A 22,229-nucleotide genomic window follows, 5' to 3' on the forward strand; every position below is an offset into this window, starting at 1 on the left:
AAGGGTATATCAGTAACAAAACTAAGTATTTCTAATTTAAAGCTGGTCCATTATGCTCCATTCTTCCTTTACCCTCGACATGTGTTCTCACATACACTGTACTATTGGTCAGATATAGGTGTGTGAGTCATGCATATCCAATCATTGATTCCAATATATCATGCTCTTCCAGGCTCTCAAGTCATACCTACCTAAAAAAATTTTTAGTTACCGTAATGTGATTGATGTTGTAACATAAGCACCAGATTGGAGAGTTGTGATAATGTCAACTAAAATCTGAAGTTAGCAGTCTAAAGCAGGTAAGATGGCACCATTGGGTACTATATGTAGTACGTTTGTAATTTAAACTGAACCAAAGAACAAAATTTCCTAATCTCCTAGCAGATGTTGAAGTGGACAATTGTAAGAATTCCTAACATTCGAGGTTCTTTGACAATCATTGGAGTGGTCCTGGCCTGACAAACATTACACTCCTGGCACCCACCAAACTAACTGGGACCTTATACATGTAGCCCTTGACAGCAAGAGACTGTACACTGGCTAGGGTGGCCCTTGCAGTGAGTGACTGTCAAAAAACATTACAATCTACCACCCCAACATCTGCTTGGAGATTACAATAACCTTCTGCTGACAGTTCTAAATCAGAAGGAAACTCTGCTACAATTTTTTTAGCCTTGCACTTAGTACACATAAGTAATATGTACCACAGCCATAACTTTTTATTAATTCTATTCTGGATCCTTTTGGCCCTTGTTAATTTTTTTTTCCTCTCAATTACTCTTGACTAAACACTTTCCAGTTATAATCAGGACAGCTTCCGTTTACTTTTATTGCATCTTCAGGTGTCGTGTTCAACACCTAGCCGGTAACCATGGTAACAGGGAGGCATCACCTCCCTTGTTGTGGTGGTTACTATGGCAACGTTGGCCCCGCCCTACTTCCTGGGTTGGTTGATGGGCATGTTTTGTTTGGGTGGTGGTCGCTTGTCTACGGTCGGCTGGGGTTTCTCATGGGCAACTTTAGCCGCCTGGGGGGAGAAATCCTTGTCGCCCTGGGAAAAACAAGAACATTTTGTCAAGCATGTATCTAAAATAACCAGCACTTGTCAACTGGAAAAAGGAGTAGTCTGGAGGACACTTAAGGGTGGCAACATTTTACAAGGTGACACCAGAAATGCACCTACAGGAAAACTATTACTATCATTACATGTAAGGGAAGTACCTTGCAAATGGCTTTCTACACAGTTTTAACAATGCAGGGCTCAAATTAGAACATGGATTTTGCAAGCTACTAGTGTAGTCAGAGTTGTGCAAATATTTCTGATGTCTACCCGTGTCTAACCTGCACTGGTTCATGATAAACTCATAACGCCAGCTTCAACACAAGGGTGACATGCAGCAATAGTAGCTCCAAATGCCTGTATTATTCAATGTACATCATGTAGAAATACCAATACATTGGTACATGTAGTAGACTACAAGATTCAAAATAATACCAGTAGGAACATCTTGAAACCAATGTAACGCTTTCTTTCCATGTAAAATGGCTTTGACTTTGTGCAAGGAAAGGGGAACTTGACACCACAGATGGAGCGGCATTAATATTCCAGTCACAGTTCCTGCAGGGGGTAAACATTGAACTGACATCTCCTACAAACCTTACCTTTGTTACAGCACCAGACACTATAACACGGGTATCATTCTTAGGTGGGCTGTGAACACATAAAAACAGTCAAGTCAGTTGTGATAGTATGGCAGCTATAAAGTTTTAAAGGTAGATCTTAAGAATGAGAAAAATGAAAAAAAAAGCTATGACATACATGTAGTTTTTATCTTTTATTCCTTTTGACCTCCTATGTTCTGAAGTCAATGGTACATGTGTTGTAATACACTTTCAATAAACCATCTATTATTATTATTATTATGTACTTTTTACTAGTATACTGTTATACTCACTGAATGTCTGACTAAAATTACATCGAATTTTGTAGCTTTACATTTTCAAAAATTGCATTTATTCTGGTGCAGATGTTTTATATGGTATTATTATTTCCAAGTTGAAGCACTTAAAGATACTCACGGTTCTTCAGGAAACTCCTCATCCTCCTCTTTCTTGTCTGGTTTCTTCTCTTCCTTGGTATCACTAGTGTGGCGGGTTCGGGCAACTCGCATCCCTCCTGCCTTCACTGTGGACAACACAGTCAAATGTAGATGCAAGATTACTATAGATCACTCTATATTCGCAGTTTTCATAACACAAATTTATCATTTACCGCAGACAAATAATTCGCCGACTTTCTCTCTTCTGCACCTGCCGCCACTGAGAGTATATATTTCTGCCAACACAAGAATTTTTCTCAGACTGCGAAATTTTGCTACCACGAATATAAAGTGATTCACAGTATTTAAAAATTGGAGCAAACTGAACTGAGGAAGAGCTGCTACATCAAGAGTTTCTTAGCAAAGACTTCTTGAAATAATTTCTTGCTGACAGCGAATCAGATGTATTATGCGGCTTCCGGTACTAACTGTTCAAAACTGGTGTGTTATGCTTAATGGTTCATCGGTTCTACGAGACAAATAGAACAACTGTTACATTACTCAATAGTTTTTAGCTTTCTTTCAATACATATACATATACATGTAGTTTCACTCTAGCTGCTCAGCATTTGAAAATACAAACTCTTCCTTTCTCTCAGGGAGCCTGTCTCAGGATAATGCGATTGTTAAGTATTTTTCTAGAAAAACTGAACCTGTTCTAATCTCTAGAGAAACATTGAGAGTAAAAGTAGGGCTAAACACAAGAGTTAGGCAGCAGGATGTGTTTTGAGGGTGTACAACATGTTCTTTGTTTGTGAAGTACTCTAGATCCAAATCTGACCCCCTTTCCTGACACATTATACACTTCCTATTCCCTTCCACAGTTAACTGCAAGGACACAGCATTATTCTGTGCACTTATTCAGTGGTTTATTTTATAGGAACCGACTACGTAGGTGTCTGTCACCATGTATAACCCTTTATGATAATGTTAGTATTATTGTTACACCTCGTTTAAAAATACTGGTCTTTTGTCTGTGATAAAGAATTAAATCTTGATGAGTTTTTTTTTTTCAGTACTGGAAGCAACAAAAGGATAAATTCAGGTCAAATTTCATGGTTCCTTCTTTAGAAACATAGGGTCAAACTAAGGTCTCTGTAGTCGTAAATATTTTATGAGGCCATTTCTATACTTATATAATGGGATTAGTATCAACTTACATGGAGGCATATCATGTGACAATAGGAACAACATAGCAACACACAATCCTAACACTAAACAGTGTTGAAGGCTTTACTTCAATTAGCAAGGGATTTAACAACTACAAGTAGCTTGTGACACCTTTCAATGCGCATGGATTGGAAACGAGGGATGTGGCAAGGGAGATTTTGTGATGTGTCCTTGGTCCCTGAAACTAGTTCTAATGACAGGATCAAACAAATAAAAAGCATCTAACAGCCCGAACCTAACATAAGGTGCAAATGTGTATTTAAGGCTCTACCAAGTTCAAACCGTTATTCAGTGTTATACATGTTGCCCATTTTAAAACACCCTTCCGTATCCTCAAGAATGCAAATAAATTAACCTGTATCTTTGTTCAAATCTCGTGCACAACTGTAGTTCACTGGTATCTTTAATAGAAACAATCGTTCTTACATTTTCAAACACTTAAGGACTGATAAAAAAATCTAATTGGGAAAAAATATTGATGGGGTGAAAAGTGGCAACCAAGTTTGCCTGCCCTACTTCTTAATAAATCACCAATGTGGGTTTTAAAAATGTATCCTGCACAAAGCACACATTCAGCAGTTTTAAACAAACGCGCAAAATCCAACCAAAAAACGCGATTTGACGGAAAGTTTTTGGTTTCTTACCTGCAGGAGGATGGCCTCCTTTTAGCTCTGCTTCTTGAACAGATGACATTCGTTAAAATTGGGAAAACTGGAGCAGAAAATGTCAAAACGGTGGACACGTTGTCAGCCAGATGTGTTCAGATCTGCACCTAAGTGGGCTGTTTGAAACTGGATTATACCATTATCAGGTAAATACGTAAAAAAATTATCTTTATTACAACATACATAGATCAACACCGACGAATATTTGTTCCCACTATGCCAAGGTTACGTTAAACATAATCATAAGTAACTCTTTATTTAATATAGAAATTACAGTTAAGTTTCTATTTTTGACTTAGTTATAACATATCTGTTTCGTATTCCCCCTACATAAAAGTTGTCACGTCCAAAGTGGGCAGGTACAAAGTTCAACCCATGTAAACAAGTGACGTCAACACGCTAGCACCCCACTGAGAATGAAAAACAGGAAGCTAGGCGTGTGCGTCAGCGTCTGTTGAGTCCCAAATATTCATTTTAATCTTTCTTATTTCCCGTTTCAATAGTTTTTCAATGAAGTATGCGCTAAAAGTCGATCAAGTTGCGCTAGGCCACGCTTATGCAAATTAGAACGCATGCTGATGACGTTTTGTGCAAAGAAAACTGACGTCATCACTTTTGGGGCATCATGGCGTTTTCGGCTGAAATTTTCAAGGATTTCGTCTGAATTTAGCCAAATAACAACTAGGAAGCCCTTGTGGAGCATTAGTGTGGTTTACAACAACGCCAGGAATTCATAGGAAGAAACATGGGAGGTGGAGACTTGGTAAGCCGCTAGAATTTACTAGATACGTGTTGAGTTTCCTTACCGATTAAAAAGTAAAACATCGCGTTACGTTTTGCGTCCATCATAAAAGGTACAAAACTAAGTCTACAGTTTTTTACATGGTTTATCTCTATTTCTATGTAGTACTGGTCAAAAACCCCTCACTGGGGCATTACGACCAGGGTGCTGGGTGCACGGCTAAGTGCGGCCGGTGGGGTGATGGTGCTGAAAAGAACAACATGAAAACAACAGAGGGCAAAAACCGAAAAATATTATATAATTTGTGCTTATAACTACATGGCCGCACTTGAAGTCCTGATTACATCTGTGGGCAGGGATGGCCCATGTTATCGCAAATTATGTTCTAAAATCTGACACCGACGTGTGCCTATTTGCTCCCATGACAGAACCTGAAGAAGAGCTGGCACCCTCAGACCCTGCGAAACATCGAGCGAGTCTGGAAGGCCGAACAAAAGCACGAAGATGAGCGCCGTAAGATCGAGCAACTCCAGAACGAACTCAGGGAGGAGAAAGCTCGGGAGGACATGCAACTGTTCGCTGAAGAACAGGGAGCCGTTAGGTAGGATTTTCTTCTATTCTACATGGATTAGAAGTTCTTTGTGAACAGAAGAGGTGTCTTAATTCCATAATATGTACAAAATTTAGGTCTTATAAATCATACAAGCAACGACATTTTATTAAGTTTTTGAGCAAGTCTTGATCCAATTTGTGTATACAGCCTTGTTTTCTTTTGTTATCCTCTTATTCAATGGCACTGGCATCTTTTATGTAGCCAGGACTGATACTGTTGCTACTACCATGGTTGGTAGCAACTAATACTATCAGAGCAAACATAAACTGACCAGGAATATGGCAGGATGGTAGCCTATCTTTTATCGGTAGTAGATGAGGAGATCAGGACAAATTTCATGAGTTTCTGTCTGTCAGTTGAATCATTCTCCATCTATCATTTTTGTAGAATGGTACACTGTGGCGTACTGCATGGTGTTACATACCACTGATACCAGTATCTCATCATAATATATCACCGCTTACTTGTGATGCAGTCTAATGTTGTGTTTAACTCCTGTAGGAAGAAAGATGACCGTTTGAACTGGATGTACCAGGGCCAGCCTGAAGTGAACCGTGATGACTACCTTCTGGGGAAGCCCATCGACAAGGCCATTCAGGAGGCCACCGCGGGGAAGTCTGAGGACTCTGGGCTGGCCGATAACGTGCCCGGCGCAACCTTCAGCCAATCAAACGTCAACTCAGCTGTGGACATGGCAGCCAAGATTCGCGAAGACCCACTCTTTGCTATCAAGTGAGTGATAGTTGTCTTGTTGTCTTGTCATCTTTTCTTTCTTTACAGCAAAAGTGTTTAGGACTTTGTACTCTATCTTTCAAAGGAGTTCTGTTGAGTAGATATTCCTAGTAAACAATGTACATCTTAAAATCTCAAGATTTCCATCGCCAAAAGCATTGACATAAGTGCATGCTGAATTCCTTTTGTACATGTGTATGTTTGTTGTACCAGTTAGTAAATGTAAGCATTTCTGGATTACTCTCTAAAGCCAAATGTGATTGTGATATGAGTGGACAAATAAGGGTAGAAAGAAGTTTTATCTAACGAGAGTTATGTTCATTTATCTGAAAAAATTTGCTTTGCAGACAACGTGAGCAGCAAAGCAAGAAGGATCTCCTGAACAATCCTGTCAAGATGAAGCAGCTCCAACAAATGGTAAGTTTGTAGCTGTATTTATTTATTTATTTATTACAATTCACATGTACATGGAAGGCATGGTGGAACAGGTGGACCTAAGTACACCTTTTCAAGGCCACCATGCCAAAAATGGTATGTATGTACATGGTATACAAATGCCAGCAATGGTTCAGCAGTGCACTATAGGACACTATTAGTCTGCGATGGACTGCTGTTCTCAAATTGTGAAATGACTTCCTTTGGTGTTTGTGTAGCTGAAAGTGACTTTGGACAAGAAGGACAAGAAAAAGAAGAAGAAAGACAAGAAGAAGAAGCACAAGAAGCATAAGCGGTCCAGCAGCAGTGACAGTGATGAGGGGGCGGGGAGGGGCGTCAACGGACATGCCGCCAGCAAGGCACACAGGTCAAGGTCACGGAGCAGGTCACCACCAGCTGCAAAGGTCAAACACAGGTCAAAGGTCAGGAGGTCAAGAAGTCTTTCCCAGTCTCCTCAGAGGTCAGGTAACAGACACAAGGCCAGTTTTGAGTCTTATAAAGAGCGAAGGAGGTCTCGGACTCCCTCCCCCTCAAGGTCAAGGGTGAGGAGAAGGTCAAGGACACCATCTCCAAGGTCAAAAGTCAGTAGACACAGGAAGAGCGAAAGCAGGTCTCCAAATAAAGCCAGACGGTATCAGTCTAGGTCACCAGTGAGGTCAAGGTCACCTGTGAGAAGAAAGTCAAGGTCACCCATCAGGAAGAAGTCACAATCACCAGTAAGGAGATCTCCTCGAAGGAAGAGATCCACGTCAAGAAGTGTTTCACCTCCAAGAAGAAACGGACCCCCAGTCAAGAAAGGAGGGACTGCCAAGAGGTATGGATCCTGTCTTTATATGTAGTAACTTATAAGCTGCAGTTCTTTACATGTAAAAAGTGACTAAGTTATTAGAGTGTGGTTTGATTTAGATTGAACATGATATCATTTGTTGGCAACAAACCAGCTGCCTATGACACAGAAAATGTCTTGATATTATTTTGTTTTCTATTGGTCATGCAGGAAGCTTGATCCAGAAGAACTGGAGCGGCGCCGTCGGGAAATGATGCAGGATGCCAAGACACGAGACGATGAACGGTCACAGCGCGTACAGAAGTACAAGGAGGAAGCAGCGAAGGAGAGAGAAGAGGACGACAAATTCCGGGGGAAAGAGAGAGCATTCCAGTAAGTTAGGCCATTGATAGCGTTTGAAGTAGACAATTTTAAGGTCTAAACATTCCAGAGAAAAAATAGTACTAGTATTGTATCCCTTTTTTTTCATGTTGAACATATACATAAATGTGCTCATAACCACATTGTATTTATACACTATCATGTAAGAACGAGTTATCACTTCAGAAAAATAAGGATGTACATATATACTGGAATACATAATGAGGTGAAGAAGACATGTAGTTCTTAATGTAATATACATGTAGTTGCCATTTGCATAGTACTAATGATATACACCACTTCTCTTGTTACTACAGTGGATTGCTCACACATACTGCGGCTACAGTTGAGGACAGAATCAAGAGGAAGGTCCACTCACTGCAGAGAACTGAAGCTTCCAAGGAAAAGTTCTTCAACAGATGAAAACTTCTTGTTCTTACCTCAATACATCATAAAAACCCTTGTATAATATTGGGACCAGGCAAATTGACACATTTTTCAGTAACCATTGGAATTATCTACTTTTTATGTCATACCATAAGACCATGTCCATGTGTATAATGTGCTACTACTGAAAACTTCTTTGATTTAACAATTGCTCACTGTAGCTCTGCATATTTTTTATCTGCTGTAAAAGAACATGCATGTACATACATGAAAGATATGTTTCAACAGGCGTAAGTGTAACTGTGTGATCATTTTCCCATAATTTGTAATTACATGTTTACTATAAGAATGGAAATGGTGGTTGTACAGAATAGGTCAATTAACTTCACATTGAAAAGTGCAGAAGACACAACCTTTCTATTTACTTTTTAAAGCACATTTGTTTGATTATTGTTTGTCTTATATACCTTTTGTAAATATTTTTGATCAATGTTTTTTTTAGGCACAAACATTTTGTAATCATGATGATCTGACATATTGTAGGCACAGATTTTCCATCTTTTTATTGTATGTCAGTATGACCTTACTCTAGGTGTTGTGTGCTTTCATGCAGATAAAGTACACTCCGTAAACAAACCCCACTTCACTGAATCAGTGTCAAACTATTGACTGCTTTTACCTAGTAACGTTATTATTACTGAACTGGTAGCTTTCTTTCTGAAAAACTGTAACTATTGGGGCCTAATATAGTAGAGCGCGATGTGGCTCCATCTATTTAATCACCGTGATAGTATGAAAGCGTCTACGAACGAAGATGGACATGCGAAAATGATGGTGGCAGCCATGTTCAATGTTGATACTGCAGTTTGTAACTGAACCGCTGGAGGCCGCTACTGACTGGTCTCCGTGTGGTGGTTCAACGTTAGCCTGGTTACCAAACCTATTATAGCTCCCGAGTCCTACATCCTCTCCGCAAAGCCTCGGGGCCAGTGTTGGACTCGCCCGCGCCAAGTCCCGTAGCTTCCCCCCTCCCCTCCCGTGGTTGTTGCTCGTTGATTTCAGTCTTAGCCTGACATTCTTCAACCCTTTACCAATCCTAGTAAGCATAGGACTTTTCTGGCAGCCAATATTTCCAACCGGTCTATGAAACCAACCCCGTAGAAATTCCACCGCTGTACAGCAATGTGCCTGGGCGGGAAGGCAACGCTCCCAGCACCGTAAACATACCGGGGAGCTCCCGATGGATGGTTACTAGGCTAGCAGTCTTATGGCTAGTCCTTTGTGTATTTTGAGAATCATAGGAACCCAAACGCACGGACAGGCAGGGCAAAGCTTATACTACACCCCCTTAAAGTGAAGAAAAATAGGCAAACTCTCAAATGATCAAATTATTGTACAAATGTAGTAGATTGGTTTATTCATGTACTAGTAAGGTTAAATATAAACCTCCTTGATTCATGCAATCACAATTGAAAGTCTTGGCAGCCTTCTAAGCCTTAGAGCTGAATTGTAGACTTCTTACATCTTAATTTAACTTTAAACTTTTAGAATGTTTAACCTCAGACTATCGATTAAAAAAACATAACGTTAATACAGTTAATCAACGGCACAGTTAATTGAGTTACTAGTACTAGTATTGGATGCCTGTATTGACATTAACATTACTACTGAAAACTGTTTATTATCATTTTGCTATAAATGTTACAACAATAGGAAAAGTAACATCATGAAGTAACGTTACATGTAATTTCCACCTTCCTATCTTCAATGAAAACATGGAGGTAGGAGGTTCTAGCATTTTCTCTCTTCTAAGACTAAAGGTAGCCTGGGTACCATCCTATTTGTATGCGGGGGCTCCCATAGTCCCCCCTATTAGAAATATTTCTTAGAGGGGAGTATGGGAGCCACGGCACAAATAGGATGTCCAGGCTATTCTAAAGGTTGACTATTGCTACATATCTAAACACAGGGCTTGAAATTGGTGCACCCAACCTAAAAAATTAGGTGCACAAAAAATGTTTTGGGTGGACCATATAAAACAATAATGACACCTAGTGAGGAGACTGATAATTGCAGGGCGTGTGACGTCACAGAAACTAGATCCTTGCCTTGTAAGCCCCCTGACAGCTCTATTGTGTCTGGTATGTGCGTGCGCTCAGGTGTCCCCACAAGGAAGTGGGGTTGGAAAAAACAAGACACTGCTGATCGTCAACCGCATCTAGTAAAATGTTGTTTTACGCCGGACCTGTGCTTTTGCTGCTCGTTCTGGGAGGTTCTACAGTCGGTAAGAAGTTTATATTTCACTTTAGTACATCAGAAGGGTGGCCTAGTCGTGAACTCTTGACTTGTTTTTGTACCGCTTTGCCGATGTTGTTGTTAGAGGAAGTGTCAGACTGCTAGGCAAATATGTCTGCCTTCCTTATCAGTATGTGCATACAGGTGAATGACCCCATATGTTGACAGAAAGCGGTCCTTCTAAATGTCTAGATTTTTGCCAAGAACACCCATGTCCTACATTTGGTAACAGAAGTTGTGTAAGTTGACCTCCCGTTTACTAGACAGTATTTTACCTGGTTTACCAAATGTTATACAGACCTTGCCTCGAGCAAGAAAACTCCAAATGTAATTATGCAGTGCGTAGGAAGTGACTGGATATTGACAATACAGTTTGACAATCACAAAATAAACATAGTAATCTTTGTACGATCTTTGTTCTGTCAATAATAATGCGATCGTGTAAATGCTATACAAATGGCGTTTCTGTTTTGTGAATGAGGACTGTTATCATTGTCAAATCCAGCCCCCATAGTCACTCTGCTGTCGCTTGAAAAACAACCAGCCAAAGACCGTGCCAACAAGGAAGTTAGAGACCTTCTGATATTAGAAGTTCTGTAACCTCCTTGTTGATTCTATCCTCCTTGGTGCCACCAATCATAAAACGGCTCCTCATCATTATTTTGATGATTAGGAAATTCCAATGTGCCAACCTGTGATTGGCGCATTGGAATGTAGTGTACCCTACATACGTGTACCCTACATACATGTAGGGTACACGAACCTCGTTTTAAAAGATCCCTGTAATCTTTTCCCACTATTAACTTCCGTTAGACAGGAACTAAATTAAGTACTTACAGTACACGTTTATTTCAGAGAAAGGTTGTTACCCAGGTTTGTATGACTGTGCATAATAGAGAGTCGGAGATTATAAGTACTTAAAAGTTTACTTTTTTTTACAGAAATAGACATTATAAACTAGGCATTGACCCTAATAAACCATCTCATTAGTTATAAGTTATGTTGTTTTTATGTTGATGAACAGTGAGGTTTTGTCTTTTGACAGCACCCAAACGTAACATAGCTGTTGTCTAACATATCTATTGTCACAGTTCAAAAGGTGAATTGTGACGGATTTATCAATAAGATCGGTGTAAATCATTGAAGTAAAAATACCACACTTATTGGACGATTTTAATTGAATTTAGAGCCAAGGCATCCTTTCTCACGGTACATTACAATACAAGGTCTGTCTACTTCTATTACTACCAGTACTCATGTAGCTGTAATATTTTGGCAGAGTCCCTCCCTGAACAGACGTGTCTGCAGTACGCAGAAGATGGAAACTGTGACTTCTACACGGGATGTTTAGAAGATAAATACAGCTGTGGAGACAAGGGCTACCCTGTTGGCTATGGGCATCGATACTGTACCAAGTTCAGCACATACTACAACGAATTCAACGATGAGGTAAATTGTATGACATTTATGTGTCTCGGAATGGCATACCATATCATGAACACTAACATTTGATAACCTAGGCAAAAAATGTTGTGTTTCCTGTTTCAGTCCTGAAAAAATTAGGGTCGGTAGGTAGGGATTATCTCTTTTTTTTTGGTCACACTTTGGCAATGTCTAGTGATCCAACTCATACCAAGGAACTCTTATACAATACATTTTAACAAAGTAAAACTTACATGAGGACACTTTTAAAAGTCAATGATGGAAAACTGATTGTATGTACAATGTTTCATCACTCAGGTGTCAGATCATGGATCTCGAAAAGGTCAATCAGCTTGCAAAATTTATGTATCCTTGCTACGGTCCGAATTTTTTTATAGGGTCGGTCGGGAAACAGGAAATTCCACATTTTTTTCCTTGGCCTAAGGGATTTTGGGGAGCTTTTGAAGGACTTGTACATCTCACAGGCCTTTTTTGTTTTGTATGTCACTAATGTACAAAACGTATACAGCCTCTTGCAAAAAAGCACAACTTGTAAAAATCTTCCAAAAGTTTGACGTGTAGTGACATTGTGTCACAATTAGAAACGGTGTGTCAGTAGTAACGGTTACAAGATGATGATCTCTATGTTACAGGGGAAAGCCTGGATAGACGATGTGCGCAGGTGTCTTATGAGGGCGCTGGTGCCCATATACAAGTCCAACTCCTACAGCTGTGGTGAAGTAAAGACCCTGGCCTTTACCTCTCACCCGACATGCTACACAGAGAGTGGTGACAGGTTCTGTAAGGTCTTCTGGTCCAACAAACTAGCTCTGCTGAAGGTGTTCGAAGCCGACGACTTTTTGGGTGAAGACAGTGCCTTGGCCATAGAACAAGTGAGTAGGACAGTCAAAATATGCTTGTACTGTTAAAGAACAGACATCAGATCTAGAGTACAGTGTCATATGACTTTTCCTTTTTGGTCAATGATTCTACTTTGATACTGCTCATATGTAACTTACATAGACTTACGCAAATTTGTTTTTGCCATTTACTCTTCTCAACCACAGGGAGTTGCGAGAAAATGTATTTTTAATGGTAGAATACAGAAATACCTGTAGGCAACTTACATGTAGGTCAGTGTAATATTGTTACTGTAAACAGAAGCTGAAAAACGTAGTCTGCTACAGGCTTGGATGGGCTTAAAACTTTCTGAATTTCATGTGCAATTCCCAGATCCTGATGACAGGACTGCAGTGTTTGTGTGACTACGGAGTTGCTGATGAGATTCACCAAGTTGTGGACGCGACCAGCGACGTCTGGACTAAAGTCTTGGATTTCACAACTCAATTTTGGCGGGATGATCCAGAAGAAGGTATTTTTCTGTTTTTGTCACTAAAGTTTTTCTTCACAATGTCTCAGCTTGTCTTTTCTTTACAGATATGCAGTGATGGCAGAGCAGGTCAAAATCAAATGAAATAAAATGGCCATAAACTTTTCCCTGAATATTGAGGGCCATTGAGGAACAGTGGTGAAAAAAAAGACAACAGATGTATGAATTTGACAATACTTTCTAGCCATCCAGGCTGACTGTGAGACCAAGGCTCTACAGGGAGACTGTGATTTCTACAACTGTCTGGAGCGGCGCCACCCGTGTGGACCGAAGGGATTCGCTTCACGGGAGGGTCGGACTTTGTGTGAGGCTCTCAAGAAGAAGAAAGGACTGTTTAATGCTCAGGTGATGCTATGATAATTATTACATACCAGAATTGATGTCAAACAGGCTTTCAACTACCATGATATGTCAGTCTATCTAATACCATGATAAAGCTTAAAGTTAAAACATTTGTTCCAACTCAAGGGACTGTTCTCACCTAGAGCTTTTGACCAGTCACTCTGGCCTTCTTCAATAGACTGACCCAGTGAGACTTGTCACATGGCTTCTCTGAAGTGTGACGTCAACACTCACTCAAACGTATCTGATTATAATTAGCAATGTCGGCCTCAGTCACAGTTGAGTGACGAGTGATGGGCCCTGATGTAAATAGCCTTTTTCACTCCTCTCAGTCTATTAAAGAAGACCAGAGTGACTGGTTGAAACCTCTTTAATAGGCAAGAACTAGCTATCGTGCTAACTTAAAACATGTAACCACCAACACAGATTGACTTTGATAATAACATTGTATTCTCATGTTGCAGGGCCAGGCATGGGTAACAGACTTCACCAAGTGCCTGACACGTTCACTGCTCCCGAAGTACAGAGAGGAGTCAATCTCCTGCAGGCACATCCACAACTTTGGGTACCGGGCACAGGACAGCTGCTTCATAGACACTGGGATATGTGATCTTGTGGAGGACAATCAGGTGTGTTGACATATAGACAGAAATAAAAATATGGCATACAAGCATATCAATTACAATACATGACTGTCTTGTCAAAAACCTGTCTCCAAACATTATTACCCATGATATACCAAGGCTGTTTGTGAGAACTCCATTCCTATTTGTTGATGCCATAAGCATGGGTTAATGAACTTCAAGAGGAAACCTTAAAATTTGCATTTGATTTAGTTTTTTAGATTGGCCAATACTGCACAAGTGTCAAATGATGTTGTTTCCCCTTTTTAACAATCACTGTACTACATTGTGGTGTCAGTTTTACTTTGAATTGGCCATCTGATAATCACTTTTCTGGTGTTTATGGTCACCATGACATAATGTCTGCCTTGTTTCCTTTGTTCCATTTTGGTGGTTTATTTCAGGTGGTTATAGGTCACTGGCAAGGAAATATGTCAGCATAAATGCCTTAAGAGAAAAGTTGACCATTGATGATTATGCCTTCTTTGTATCAATGTGAACTGTCATGTTGTTATTTTGGGATTATAATTCAAACACTTTGACTTTCAGAATGAGTTTGCTCTCTGGTACATCTCCAACGTGGTTGAGGATAATCGGTTCCAGCTAGAGCTGTCCACCATCCTGTGCCGCTGTAACCAGTACGAGGGAGGCAGTCGCTACAAACTCAAGTACAGCACCGAGCTTGGCATCCACTTAAAGCAAAAAGCCCCAGGTGAAATGCAATGTTGAAGTAACATATTTTACATCATAGGCTTTCTCAAATCATTTGATCTTTATTATATATGATCTAGCATGATTATACTAGTTATTAAGGAGAGCAGTATCAGGAACATTGCATGGATAGAAAAACATCCTGTCCTTTACATATTTAGGACCTTCCCCTGACCTTGCCCCTGAACACTAAAACAATTAAAGTCAACAACCTCCTGACCACCCCTGAACGTTTTAAACATTTTGAAACACTTGGCTGGTGCAACCAAATAATAGCCAACCTCACCACATACTAGCTGACCCAGCCGACCTTGTTCCCGACCCTCTGGTACTCCTAACCATGCTTGGAGGGAGTTCGGCCAGTGTTTTGGGTGGCCATATTTGCAAATGTGTGACTGTCAGGGCTTAAGTTGCTTTCCACTTGCAGTTGTGGACCAGTCGTCTCCTGCAGACTTACAGTGCACCAGTCAGGGTGGGAAGTGCCAGGACTACACCGTAAGGACGTGTCTAGCAGGGTACGAGACAAGCAAGTGTGGCGGCGATGCCTTACGGAGATGCTGTCTTCAGTGTGACTCCTCGTGTAAGTCCTGTGCCCATGATTAATCTCCAAGCAGATCCCTTTTGGTGGCAAGACAGTATCCATAAGCCAGAGAAGGTCGCCGGCCACTGACGGGTTTGGTGGGGGTAACGACAAAAAAAAAAAACGGCCATATATAAAAAGCTAACGATCATTCCCCCACAACCTCTGCTTGGAGAGTACCCAATGATTTATTTGTGTATGAAAACATACCGTCAGGGCTACCCAACTAGCCTAAGGCGTAGACCTGACAACTGAACAACATGCACTGTTTGTCGGGAATAATTTTTGAATTTTACATTTGGACAGTTTGATATACATACTTCATTGACAGGCTCTCATTGAGCTCTTTTGACAATTAATAATGATCTTTCTAATTTTGAAACCTCAGGCCAGTCCAACCACCAGACATGGTCAGCTGGAGACAGCAGTTGTTCTAATGCTGGGGGACACTGTAAGATGGACAGTAACTTCTGCCATGGTCAGTACAGGACTGGGATGTGTGGAGGACCTGCTGGGAGGAAGTGTTGTGTTCCAGGTGAGGAAAGAGATAAATTGCTTTTCTCTACCTCATCAACAACATAACAAAACTGCTATATATAATGATGTCAACCCTCAATATATTTATTATTATAATAATAGTTCTTCTATACCTAGAAATTAGAATTGATCTTTTCCAGCTGTCTTAAACTGTACAGTTTATCAGCAATCATTATCATAATGTCAGTCAGTGTTCTCAGTTCAGGTTTAAACCACTGTTTCATGCCTCTCATCCTTTTTGCTTTCTATGTCTCTGATTGAACATTATATACGATCTTGAAGATCTGTAGTAAAATCTGCCGTCTTATGTACAGGTCCAGGTGGGATATCGTCAGGATTGGGTGAGTAAATTTAGAGGCATTTGAAACTTGTTAACAAAGTCTAACTTGCTGTGGCTGGACCTTATCTACACGCATTTCATTACTGGTACATTTATCTCATGTACCAAATATGGCTCATGACAGAATGCAATTTAGTAAAATTCAATGTGTATTGTTTACATTATGGCATGCTTAATTTAGATAATGATACTAATGATATAATTAATAGTACTGTCACTGTGATTCCTTCTGCTACAACAACAAATTACATTTTATTCCTTCTACTGGTCATCATTGTATAAATTAACATTTTTTTTTCAAAACAGGTTCGTCTGCAGCTGGTTCAACAGGAGCTGGGCCTGGTAATATCTTCAGATATTGTGTATTCATATCTATATATTATATCATTGTATATTTGTCACTCACATGATATACTAAAACACACATATCTCCTACTCTCACTCTATTCAGGACAATATCTAGTAAGTAATCTGGCAAATAGTTATGTCCACAGTAAAAATTAAACTCAAATAAGAGTTGGCCAAATGTCACTTACTCTCACTCAATCCTCTTGCACTAATGCATAGAGCCGACTTGCCAAATGATAGAATAATGTAACTTGTATTCATAATTTTGTATGGCTTATATAACAAATGTACACTTAAACCATTACACTTATACCTCCAACAATATCACAACACAGTCCTTTTACATTACACATTGAAGTTTGATATAGCTTTATACAGTTACATTCAAATCAAGTCAAAATTTCCCCCCATTCTGTAGGACACTATGGTAACATCATGAATGTAGACACAACTGGAGCCTCAGAGAGAACTGCAAGACAGGATGAAAATGCAAAACACTTGATCGGTAAGGTCTTTTGATCTCAAATTTAGATCAAAGAAAACAAATTTTGTCATATACATGTAGTATTATTGTGGCATGGACAAAGGCCAATACTTCAACATGAAACCAACTTATTGTATTTCACATTCAGGTGTTCCAGCTTCTCAACAGTTGGCAAGCAATGACCTGTCCCGTTTAAACAACTACAAGTCTCAGATAGAGGAGGTAGCTGCCGACAAGAACATGGACCCTGCCGTTATTGCTGCCATCATCAGTCGAGAGTCACGGGCAGGGAACGTGCTGGACGCTAACGGATGGGGAGACCACGGCAATGGCTTTGGCCTTATGCAGGTAAATATTCCTCAGAGTAATAGAGTAAGCAAAGTCAGTTTTGTACACAAGTCTACGCTGAGATAGCCTGACTACATGTAAACCTGACACTTTTTGCCAGATTCCTGATAGTCTGCCACCCAAAAGCTCTTTGAGCACTGGACAAGCTTTTGTACACAGACTTATGTTGTGACATTTGGTCCTTGATAACATTCAATCTCAGTATTTCACTTTATTTGAAGAGTATGATACAGTTTTAGTTATATGTTATACCTTTAATCTGATCAGTTTTATATCTGTGTCTAATTCCTCAGGTTGACAAAAATTACCACACTCCAGTCGGTGGACCATACAGCACAGAGCACATGAAACAAGGCACCCAGATTCTTATCAACACCATCAACTGTGTGAAAAACAGGCATTCTGATTGGACAGCTGAAATGGCCCTCAAAGGTATAATCCTTATACATGTACCAGACAATATGCACGGTTTAGATATCCTGTTGTGACTGTCAATTCTTCACATCTATTGTTTCAATGATCAAGTTGATTTAAAATTACGCTTGTGTCTTAGCGTATTGCAAGAAATATTGTACCTGGTCTTTAATGCAACATAGTAATGACTTCAGAGTATATACATGTATGACGATAATTAAGTATTCAGCGTAGCATAGTCTTCTGTGTACATATAACTGTTTGCGTGCTCAGTGTTACTAAGCATATTTCCGTGCAGGTGGCATTTCTGGATACAACGCGGGTTGTAGAAACGTGCAGACATACGAAGGCATGGATGTAGGTACCACAGGAGATGACTACGCCAACGATGTTGTAGCACGAGCTCAGTGGCTCAGAGGCCAAGGTTTTGGTCAAGGCACAGCAGGTATGTTGCGTAGCATTTGATATCTATAAGATTTGTTGACAGAGAGAAAAGTTTATAGTTTTGATCTCTAAAATCATGTTTATCCATGATTCAAGTATGTGTATTATGATGAAAATTTTTCAGTTACTTCACCAGACTGTCACTGAATATCAGTCTTATTCTTGTTGCATTTGCTTTTTATTTTGATAAAAATTTTTCATTTTCATGTCTATACCTCTGTTTGTTTGTTTTTTGTTGTTGTTTTTTTTCCAGATTTGTGTTGGTCACCTGGATGATGAAATAATGCAGACAGACAATGATGGTAAAATGGCTTCTCTCTTGCAGATGCATCTTGCACAGTTCGCCCTTACAGCAATACCAAGTTTGTGGGCGACCCAATTCATGTAGAAGATGGCTTCAGGGGCTCCATGGACACGATTAATACAGCAGCTGCAGAATGCAATGTCAAGGTCTGGTGCAACTTGTTGATATCAATTACACTGATCAAAGAAGTAGCACCCTGTAGAATAAATCAAGTGCCTAGTACGCATTATGTAATTTCATAACTTTACATTCAAATTGTATTGTTATGATCAACAATCCTCAAAAATGAGTAATTCTCCATAATTTGAACCAAAAATGTTCTATTTTGCTGGGGACATTCTTTTGAATCATGAAAAAACTGTGAAATATGTGTTGGTCAGACCAAGCTTTATGCTAACATTTTTTTGTTGATAAATCTAATATTGAAGCACCTGTTTTGCACATAGGTATACATAACCCACTCGTGGCGGAAGGTTGGACAGATTATTCCTGGAGCGATTGTCACACCAAAAAAACGGAGCAACCATCTCGTCGGCCATGCCATCGACATGAACGTCCAGCGACCAGACGGAACTCTGTGCATCAGCACGTGCATGAGCGGTATACAAATGCAATGAGTCACTTGTACAAACACATATGCTGACAAAGCATCGCCACTGCTTTCAGACTTCTCTGAGTATCATCATGGTAGGATGGAAGTTGTCCAAAGTGTTTTGCTCACATTGCATGAACTGTATGAGAATTGCCAAAATAAATGCTGCTGGAGTTAATTTTTTCCAAAGCCCACTTTCAAGTATAATCACTCAAAAACACTTTAATTTGCTTTTTTTCACTTGTCCTATCATTCTAAAAGTACAGTACAAATGTACATGTATTACATTGTAACATTGTCAATTACCTTTATCAAGATTTCCTTTTTTTTTCAGGACAAAGTGACAGCTATGCTAACTGCTTCATTGGTAAAGTCCGAGCAGCTGGCCTGACATGGGGAGGGGTGTGGACAGGAGATGAGCATGACCCTGTCCACATTGACGATCGTCTGAACCAGAACACTGCAGTCTACAACACCATGGTAGACAGGCTTCAGAAAGCATGTCAGCACATCCCAGTGACCTAACAGCCTGACATAACAGTAAATGGTCATCCCAAGATGTAAGGTTAAGTTGGTCTCTTTAAGATTTACATGTATGTAGTTTGTTCTCTTGTTTGTTTGTTTCTTGTTACAGAGTTCATAGTACACAGTCATACTTTCATACAAAATTTTACAGTAATAGATTTGCAGTTCTACTAAACAGCGAAGTATTGGCAAACACATTGATTAAAAAAGATTATACCTGATAAGAGTATACCTGATAAGAGTATACCTGATAAGAGTATACCTGATAAGAGTATACCTGATAATGTAAATAAGATTTTATCATAATATTATACAATGTATGAATACAAAGATGAAGAAAAGGCTCACAACAACACTTGGTCTAACATGTTACAGTGTTATGTACGTTGACGAACAAGTTGTTTTTCTCTAGAGTACAATGATAATTATATTGTGATATTTGGTGAGCTGCAAAGCTAGATATAGATATGCCCAATTAAACTCTGTGAAGATGTGAAAAAGGGTTAAAGGTAACTTGCTCAATATACAATGTCTGTCATACACATGCTCTAGGAAGCTAAAGAAAAAGTCATTTTGTCACAGCTATATCAAACACATGGTCACAGTGTGGAATAAATTAGATTTTGTCTTCACAAATGACAGCAACACATTTTTGTTACAATGACCAGTTCCTGTATAAAGACAAAGACAATGCATGTAAGGCATGCACATCAACACCCTTTATGTTGAAGTAGCACCATTTTGAGTGCGTTCACCTTTGTTGTTTGTAATATGCATCAACTCATTGGATGTGTGTATGCCACATTCTATAACCCCTGTCAAATATGCCGATGACTTGACCAACTCAGAAATGCTAATGGGGTCCCTACCTGGGCAATCCCAAAGGGCCCTGGATGCTATTGTTGAATGGGGTGGAGGTTTCTCTCTCACAGTTAATGCGAAGAAAACCAAAGATATGGTGATTAGTGCTAGAAAAACAGAAAATGTCCCCAATCCACCTCATCCAGCAATAGCCGGTCAACAGATTGAACGGGTGACATGTTTCAAAGTACTTGGTGTTTTTATTACGTCTGATCTGACCTGGGACGCACACGTCCAATATATGTTGTCTAAAGCTCGTCCGAGAATGTACTATCTAACCATAGCAAAGAAGGCTGGTCTAGCAACAGACATTCTCATTCGTATCTACCTGGTGTTCATCCGCCCCTTGTTAGAATATGCAAGTCCAGTATGGGCAGGTTTGCCCAAGCATTTGTCAGTCATGCTTGAAAATGTCCAGAAGCGTTGTTGTAGGATTATCGGAATCCCTGTTGAATCCCTGCCTTCTTTGTCTTCGAGACGAGACCTTGCCACTTTGAGCACTATCCGACATATCGTAAATGACACAGACAACCCTCTGCATGACTTTGTATGTGTTCCGCCTCAAAGCACATATAACTTAAGACGAAGTAAACAGCCACGTTCCTCTTTCAGTAGAACGAAACGACACGAACAGTCGTTTATACCACGTGCATTGAAGTTATTGTCTCAGCATTCTACGTAGTGGTATAGGATTTTATATGCAAATCTGTAAATATGAATCTATTATTGTTACGATTGTAAATGTCAATTGATGTTTTATGTCTAGATTTTAAATCTTCATATATATCACTGTCATTTTATCTTAATGGATAGTCAAGGATACTTGCAGTGATTGTAAAAATCCGACGTATTTCATGTGACTTTTTGTAACATGCAAGTCGATTTCTTAAATAAACTGAAACTGAAACTATATGTTTAGTTACAAAGTATGTTCAATGAATGATGACCAGAGGCAGAGTTGGACACATTTTTTCCAAGAAAACTCAGCTGTCTACACAGAACACCCACACACGCTCCTAATCTTGCCGAGGTATATAAAATGAGGGCTCTTTCAGGCTTAGTGGTGACTTTCCATATACATTAATGCATAAATTAATACATACATGCATTAATTTTATACCAGGGCACAAGATTGCAGAATTTATGCCTGATCAGAGGTATCTGCAGTACCACTTACGACCGTTAGATGGCTCATATACCGCTCCACTAAATCGTAACCTTGTGCGTGGGAAGCGGGACTCACCACATAACGGATACGTAATCGTTTCCAAGTCGGGGTCTTTTGATGTCAAACATACAGTATTAAATAGGTGGATAAAACTGTGTGATTTGAGACAACATAACTAGCAGTAGGTCTGTTTTACATTCACAAATACTAGTATATTTTATATCATATCATATGACTAAAATGAAAGAACATAGTTAATTTTGTTGCCTAAAACGTGCATGTATATATCATGAATAACTACTGTAGATAAATATCACAGCACACGTGGTTTTGAACTCGCAATACACTGGGATTGTGGGATTGATCCGGCACGCGACAACTCTCGGGTTCAACCTGAAGGTCGCAGGAGATGAGTTCTGCAGGTTCTATTTCTGTTTCTCTTGTTTGTGCTGTGAACTTCACTGACGTACATGGAACTAATAAGGACCAGTAGAACTGGCCTCAGGATACG

At 39.7% G+C, this 22,229-nt stretch overlaps 3 protein-coding genes across 3 annotated transcripts; 2 read left to right on the top strand and 1 right to left on the bottom strand.

Annotated features, from left to right (window-relative positions):
- Nucleotides 1-455: 455 nt before the first annotated feature.
- On the bottom strand, nt 456-4,073 carry LOC109465426 (death-associated protein 1-like). The gene is made up of 4 exons (XM_019762690.1): nt 3,914-4,073; nt 2,080-2,185; nt 1,663-1,711; nt 456-1,051 (listed from the first exon to the last, which is right to left on the bottom strand). Exons 1-4 carry the CDS (start codon nt 3,960-3,962, stop codon nt 935-937), a joined length of 321 nt encoding a protein of 106 aa, XP_019618249.1. The 5' UTR covers nt 3,963-4,073; the 3' UTR covers nt 456-934.
- Nucleotides 4,074-4,577: 504 nt separating this feature from the next.
- Nucleotides 4,578-8,812, top strand: LOC109465423 (pre-mRNA-splicing factor CWC25 homolog). Its single transcript, XM_019762687.1, has 7 exons — nt 4,578-4,697; nt 5,105-5,277; nt 5,791-6,021; nt 6,369-6,438; nt 6,675-7,270; nt 7,454-7,615; nt 7,921-8,812. Exons 1-7 carry the CDS (start codon nt 4,680-4,682, stop codon nt 8,024-8,026), a joined length of 1,356 nt encoding a protein of 451 aa, XP_019618246.1. The 5' UTR covers nt 4,578-4,679; the 3' UTR covers nt 8,027-8,812.
- A 1,071-nt stretch (nt 8,813-9,883) lies between these two features.
- LOC109465422 lies at nt 9,884-19,900 on the top strand. The gene is made up of 18 exons (XM_019762685.1): nt 9,884-10,274; nt 11,565-11,734; nt 12,361-12,600; nt 12,941-13,079; nt 13,282-13,442; nt 13,904-14,068; nt 14,612-14,774; nt 15,201-15,353; nt 15,742-15,888; nt 16,205-16,231; nt 16,537-16,572; nt 16,997-17,083; nt 17,211-17,410; nt 17,704-17,842; nt 18,123-18,269; nt 18,594-18,718; nt 19,019-19,172; nt 19,499-19,900. Exons 1-18 carry the CDS (start codon nt 10,217-10,219, stop codon nt 19,687-19,689), a joined length of 2,502 nt encoding a protein of 833 aa, XP_019618244.1. The 5' UTR covers nt 9,884-10,216; the 3' UTR covers nt 19,690-19,900.
- The last annotated feature ends 2,329 nt before the right edge of the window (nt 19,901-22,229 follow it).

Source organism: Branchiostoma belcheri, unplaced genomic scaffold (genome assembly GCF_001625305.1).
Source record: "Branchiostoma belcheri isolate BF01 breed outbred unplaced genomic scaffold, Haploidv18h27 scaffold15, whole genome shotgun sequence".
Classification (NCBI taxonomy): Eukaryota; Metazoa; Chordata; class Leptocardii; order Amphioxiformes; family Branchiostomatidae; genus Branchiostoma; species Branchiostoma belcheri.

Excerpts from the sequence above, each read along its gene's own strand:
- LOC109465426 (XM_019762690.1), bottom strand. The coding sequence starts at position 3,962 with ATGTCATCTGTTCAAGAAGCAGAGCTAAAAGGAGGCCATCCTCCTGCA. Across the intron at positions 2,186-3,913 it reads AGGAGGCCATCCTCCTGCAG|TGAAGGCAGGAGGGATGCGA; the intron begins GTAAGAAACCAA and ends TGTTGTCCACAG. Across the intron at positions 1,712-2,079 it reads GAGGAGTTTCCTGAAGAACC|CCCACCTAAGAATGATACCC; the intron begins GTGAGTATCTTT and ends ATGTGTTCACAG.
- LOC109465423 (XM_019762687.1), top strand. Across the intron at positions 5,278-5,790 it reads GAAGAACAGGGAGCCGTTAG|GAAGAAAGATGACCGTTTGA; the intron begins GTAGGATTTTCT and ends TAACTCCTGTAG. Across the intron at positions 6,022-6,368 it reads GACCCACTCTTTGCTATCAA|ACAACGTGAGCAGCAAAGCA; the intron begins GTGAGTGATAGT and ends TTTGCTTTGCAG.
- LOC109465422 (XM_019762685.1), top strand. The coding sequence starts at position 10,217 with ATGTTGTTTTACGCCGGACCTGTGCTTTTGCTGCTCGTTCTGGGAGGT. Across the intron at positions 10,275-11,564 it reads TCTGGGAGGTTCTACAGTCG|AGTCCCTCCCTGAACAGACG; the intron begins GTAAGAAGTTTA and ends ATATTTTGGCAG. Across the intron at positions 17,084-17,210 it reads AAATGCAAAACACTTGATCG|GTGTTCCAGCTTCTCAACAG; the intron begins GTAAGGTCTTTT and ends TTTCACATTCAG.